The sequence below is a fragment of the Malus domestica genome, chromosome 03 (assembly GCF_042453785.1).
Source record: "Malus domestica chromosome 03, GDT2T_hap1".
Taxonomy (NCBI): Eukaryota; Viridiplantae; Streptophyta; class Magnoliopsida; order Rosales; family Rosaceae; genus Malus; species Malus domestica.
Genome location: NC_091663.1, coordinates 5,992,242 through 5,997,449, shown reverse-complemented (window position 1 = coordinate 5,997,449; position 5,208 = coordinate 5,992,242). Strand labels below are relative to the sequence as shown.

The following is a 5,208-nucleotide window of genomic DNA, read 5'->3' as shown; positions in this document are numbered from 1 at the left end:
GGATCCCTCCTCCTTCTCCTTTCTTAAAAATTAATGTTGATGCTAGCTGGTCCCGTTCGTCTCTCTCGGGCTTTGCTGGTGTGGTCATCCGAGATGCTTTTGGTCAGTTTAAGGCTGCGGCGAGATATGCCATATCGTCTTCTTCTGTTGCTGTGGCAGAAGCGCATGCGCTGCTGCGTGGATGTGAATTGGGATCTTCGTTGGGCTATCATTCGGTTATTGTGGAGTCGGATTCTCGGGAGTCCATTGATTGGCTTTCCGGAGTTGGTGATAACGGCAGTTGGGAAGCTTATCCTGTTCTGACAAGAGTTAAAGTGGTGAGTGCTGCTTTTCAGTCTTGTCGCTGGTCTTGGGTGTCAAGAACAGCCAATGGTGCCGCTGACTGCCTTGCGTCGCGGGTTTTTCCTGAGGTGGGTTCTCGGGTCTGGATTGACAGGCCCCATCTTCTCTGGTCTTTGTTTTGAATAAGGATGGTCTTCCATGCCCTTCTTAATTTTGTGTTTGTGTTGTCAGGGGTGACGTTCCTTGCCGGTGCGTCTGTGTGTTGGGTCCCCTCTCATCGCTTTCCTTGTTGTTTGCCTCTGTGGTGTTAGCCTCCTGGTTGGCTTTCCTGTTCTTGTTGTGTTCTTTTCCTTTCAAAAAAAAAAAAAAAGAAAAACAAAATTTGCAATATGTGGCATTAATAGAAATAACAAAACTTGTAACCGAATAATGAAATAACAAAAATTAGTGTGGTAAAGCATGATTCACAAAAATAAAGGGGGCAATAAACATGAAGTTTCATAAATTTTTAGGGTCGGTTTTGAGAATCTCAAACTTTTGCGTTTAGTAGCTTCAAGAACAGAGGAACCAAAACGCAGAGCAGAAGCAAGCCCTAGCTCACGAAATGGCCGAGAAATTGGCACCGGAGAAGCGCCATAGCTTCGTTCACAATGGTAAATCTTTCTCCTTTTCCAATTTTCACGTTTGATTTTGGTTTTCCGCGACTGAATTTTGTGTTCGGATTTAAATTTTAGGTCAGAAAGTGTTTGAATGGGATCAAACCCTAGAGGAGGTAAATATGTACATAAGCTTACCCCTAAATGTTCCTTCAAAGCATTTTTTCTGCAAAATTCAGTCGAAACACGTTGAAGTCGGCATCAAAGGCAATCCTCCGTTCCTCAATGTGTGTAAATTCAATGTAATTTGATCCATTTTCGTGAAAAGATTGAAGCTTTTGCTATTCGGTTTAAACCGGTGCGTTTTTCGGTTTCGGGTCTACAGCATGACCTTACTTGCCCGGTGAAGACGGACTGTTCTTTCTGGACACTAGGTATTTAGTGTTTAGTTTTCAATTTTCATAGTTTCTCTAATTTTGGTAATTTTGGATATTTTATACTGATTTTGTTATTAATTATATGTTAGAGGATGATATAATGCACATAACACTGCAAAAGAGGGACAAAGGTCAGACATGGGCATCACCTATAGTGGGCGAGGGTCAGCTCGATCCTTACTCCACGGATCTTGAACAGAAGCGCCTTATGCTGCAGAGATTTCAAGAAGAGGTGAATTACTCTTATGCATCTTATTCTCACTGTATGCATTTATGTATTACTGTTTGAATTCGTGAAATGAATGTGTTGCTAGTTTATTATGTTAGTGTTCCTTGTGGTCTGTGAGATACTCTAGCGACAGCGTTTCTTTAATATCAAGGAGATTGATTTTGAAAAATGAACAGGATTTTGGATGCATAAAAAATGTAATTGCGAGGTAATTGATAATAGGAGATGCAAAGCTCAGCATTGTGTTGTTGTGCCTTATGTTCCATGATTACAGGGTTTTCTTGCTACTAATTGGTCTATACTTTTACTAGGCTTTCGTAGATTAGCATGTGGCGCTTTTATTGTTGATTGTACCTAAAAATTCACATGCTGAATTTTACTCTTAAGAAAGAATGGAGAATGTTTTTGACACAATTTTACCTGTATACAATAGTTTTTTCACTAACAAGACGATTAGCTTGATTTTCTATCAAGATTAAATGCTGATGCAAAAATGAGACAACGAAGATGAAAAAATGTTGATGCGGGATCTGAGTAACTTTATGTACTTCAACTTAGTTTAATTCTAGTTGCCTTAGCTAGGACTCTACCCATGACACTGACTTTGATTATTAAACTGCTAAGAAAATCAATGTTTTCTGGTTGTCTACCGATCGTATGAACCTCTACCAAATTTGCTCTTTGATGAATTTTCTGATAATATAGCTAGTGTTTCTTTGGTCCTCTGCAGAACCCGGGGTTTGATTTCTCACAAGCCCAGTTCACCGGAGGCTGCCCTGATCCAAGGACCTTTATGGGCGGTATCCGCTCTGATTGACGAGTTTGCTGCATTAGTTACCTTTATTAGCCTGGTATGAAATCCTGACCAACATCTAGTAAATAAGACAACTTGATTAGCTGGCCAACTTGGCTTCCTGTGGTCCCTGTAAGAACTTCAGTACTACTTACAATTTGTTCTTTTTTATTTTCAACATCTTGTCTATAACTGTAAAGTTAAAAATCTAGAATTTACGTAATTTATCTTCCAGTGTCTGCTTCCCTACGTTCCGGCAATGGCACGGCCAAATAAATCTATTTTTTATTAAGTATGATGTGAAGCTTTGAACTATGATGCAAGAAATAGAAATTAGGAAGTATCTTGATAAACATGCTGTCAGTATTAGGTCTTCCATTTTCTTAATTCCTTGTGAATATCTAGCACCGAATACTCGAGAAACTTAGAATATGATTTCTTGCTGCACATGCCAACATTTGAGACCATATAGTAACTTGCTCCCATCTTGCTCTGTTCTGAAAATTAAAGTTAGCAACATACGAGTGTTTGACATTTTGTTTGGCAGGTTCTAACACCCCCGATCCCGATATCCTCCAAACACCAGGATGGGCACGTGCCGGCCGACACTCAAAGCTGATGAATCCATTTTAACATGCATGTCAGTTATGAAGAAAAGAACGAACGTAACCAAAATATATAACTTTAAATATAATGAAAATGTAGCCTCCGGATCAATTAATACACGAGCCCAGCAGTCAAAAGCAAATAACATACCTGTGATCACTCTAGGCTCCTGCTTTGCCTCCTACTGTGTCAATAGCATTAATGCGTCCAGCAACTTGTTGTCCCGAATTGCTACTACGACCTCGAGTGCGAACACCCTGATTACCCCGGCTACACACCCCAACCCAGATATCCAATGACACCTGGATGGCACATGTTGGTTGCGACTCGAGAGTGACGATAGCCATGTTTACATGAATTTGCGAGGACAAGAGGGAACAAGTAATCCAAAATCATGCGACAAGCAATAATCACAAAGAATATACAAACACTAAGAGGCAATAATAGTACTCCAAATTAAACATGAACGAAATAGTGTCCAATGGCCACAAATTCAAAATAAAAGGTGTACGAATATGTTCAGAGCATACCACTAAACGGAAGTACGAGTGAAAGGTAAGACATAAAGTTACAATTATTCATAAAGAAAGTCATACGCAAGTGGAAGAATGCATGATCACTGGTAGGGAAATGCCTTGATGCTCGGGTCGTATTCCTAGTCACTATATCCTAAAGGGGGCTCAAAAATAAAAGGTGAGTGGATCATAATTTATATTAATACCAATAATAGTAAAAATTGATTTCTTTATTAACCTCTTGTTTTGAAAACATATAATATAATACTACATAGGGTAAATTACATAGTAACTCTTCAAGTTTAAGGTCTATTACAACCTCATACAACATCTTTAAAACATTTTACTTTCATACCTCAAGTACTATTTTATTTCAATATAATACATCCGTTAGATTTTTCATCCATTAATCCGTTAAATGCTGACGTGGCTGCCAAATGTGTGCCACGTGGCCAAAAAAATAATTTTTTAATTTTAAAAAAAAACCTAAATCTTCTAAATAAAATTAAAAAAAAAAAAACCAAAAACAAAAAACCAAACCCCACTTCGTCTTCCCTCCCTCCCCTCCCCCTCAAAAAAAAACCCAACCTGCAACTTGCAACCCAGAAGAAGAAGAAGAGAGAGAGAGAGAGAAAAAAAAAAGAAAAACTCATCTTCGTCTTCCCCGACCGCCCTTCCTTGCAACCCACCCCTTTCTTCCCCCCTCCCGTCTTTCCCAAACCCACCGCACCCATCCTCCACATCCTCCTCCACACCCACGCTCGCACCCACACTCGCACCTCCTCTACACACCCCACTCCTTAAATCCATACCCATTGGGGAAGATGGGATTTGGGTTGTAGGGAAAGGGAGATGAGTTTTTTTTTTTTCTTTTCTGGGTTGCAAGTAGTGTGGAAGGGGGGTTGAGTGAGGTGGGTCGCGGGGTTGGGGGGCTCTACGGTGAGGTTGGTCGCAAAGGGGGGGGTTGGGGGGAGGGATAATCGCTAGGGGTGGGATGGGGGATCTGGGGAAGGGATGATTGTTTTTTTTTGGGGGGGGGGTGATGGGATCTGGGTTTGGGTTTTCTTTTTTTTTTGGGTTGAAGATTCAATTTTTTTTTAAAAAAAAAAATTTGTCACATGGCATACATTTGGCAGCCACGTGGCACAAATGTGGCAGCCACGTTAACATTTAACGGATTAGTAGATGGAAAATCTAACGGATGTATTATATTGAAATAAAATAGTACTTGAGATATGAAAGTGAAATGTTTTAAAGATGTTATATGGGGTTGTAATAGATCTCAAACCTAAGGGGTTATTATGTAATTTACCCTACTACATAGTATGTTTTTTTGAAAAACCTCGCATGCCATAAAACCATTGTAAATCGTGTACATATAAAACAATGCTCAATAATGGTGATATAGTCGCTCGAAGAAAAATCCATAAAACGTCCGTAAATTACATCAATGATGTACTTAACTAAGGGTATCATAGCCGCCCGAAGGCATAATCATCGCTCGAAGGTGAAGTTGTACAACACTGGTTATTATGCCAGTGAAGAAATATAGTGGGGTCCATCACCCGAAGGTGAAGTTGTACGACATTGGGTTACACCAGTGAAGAAATATAGTGGATTTATCACCCGAAGGTAAAGCTGTACAACATTGGGTTACGACATTGAAGAAATATAGTGAGTCCATCACCAGAAGGTGAAGCCGTACAACTCTAGGTTACGCCAGAGAAGAAACATATACATATAACATAAC

The 5,208-nt window shown here is 39.8% G+C and overlaps 1 protein-coding gene across 2 annotated transcripts; it reads left to right on the top strand.

Moving 5' to 3' along the window:
* The first annotated feature begins 780 nt into the window (after nt 1-780).
* Nucleotides 781-3,107, top strand: LOC103418770 (uncharacterized). 2 transcript variants are annotated; one of them, XM_029099649.2, is made up of 6 exons: nt 781-935; nt 1,017-1,165; nt 1,264-1,312; nt 1,405-1,547; nt 2,275-2,395; nt 2,885-3,107. In XM_029099649.2, exons 1-5 carry the CDS (start codon nt 887-889, stop codon nt 2,359-2,361), a joined length of 477 nt encoding a protein of 158 aa, XP_028955482.2. In that variant the 5' UTR covers nt 781-886; the 3' UTR covers nt 2,362-2,395; nt 2,885-3,107. The 2 variants fall into 2 exon arrangements, with proteins under 2 accessions (XP_028955482.2, XP_028955481.2); XM_029099648.2 differs by lacking the exon at nt 2,885-3,107 and having other exon boundaries at nt 2,275-2,571.
* Nucleotides 3,108-5,208: the final 2,101 nt, after the last annotated feature.

Coding starts and splice junctions, on each gene's coding strand:
- LOC103418770 (XM_029099649.2), top strand. CDS start 887: ATGGCCGAGAAATTGGCACCGGAGAAGCGCCATAGCTTCGTTCACAAT. Junction 1,166..1,263: donor GCAATCCTCCGTTCCTCAAT/GTGTGTAAATTC, acceptor TCGGGTCTACAG/CATGACCTTACTTGCCCGGT. Junction 1,548..2,274: donor TGCAGAGATTTCAAGAAGAG/GTGAATTACTCT, acceptor GGTCCTCTGCAG/AACCCGGGGTTTGATTTCTC.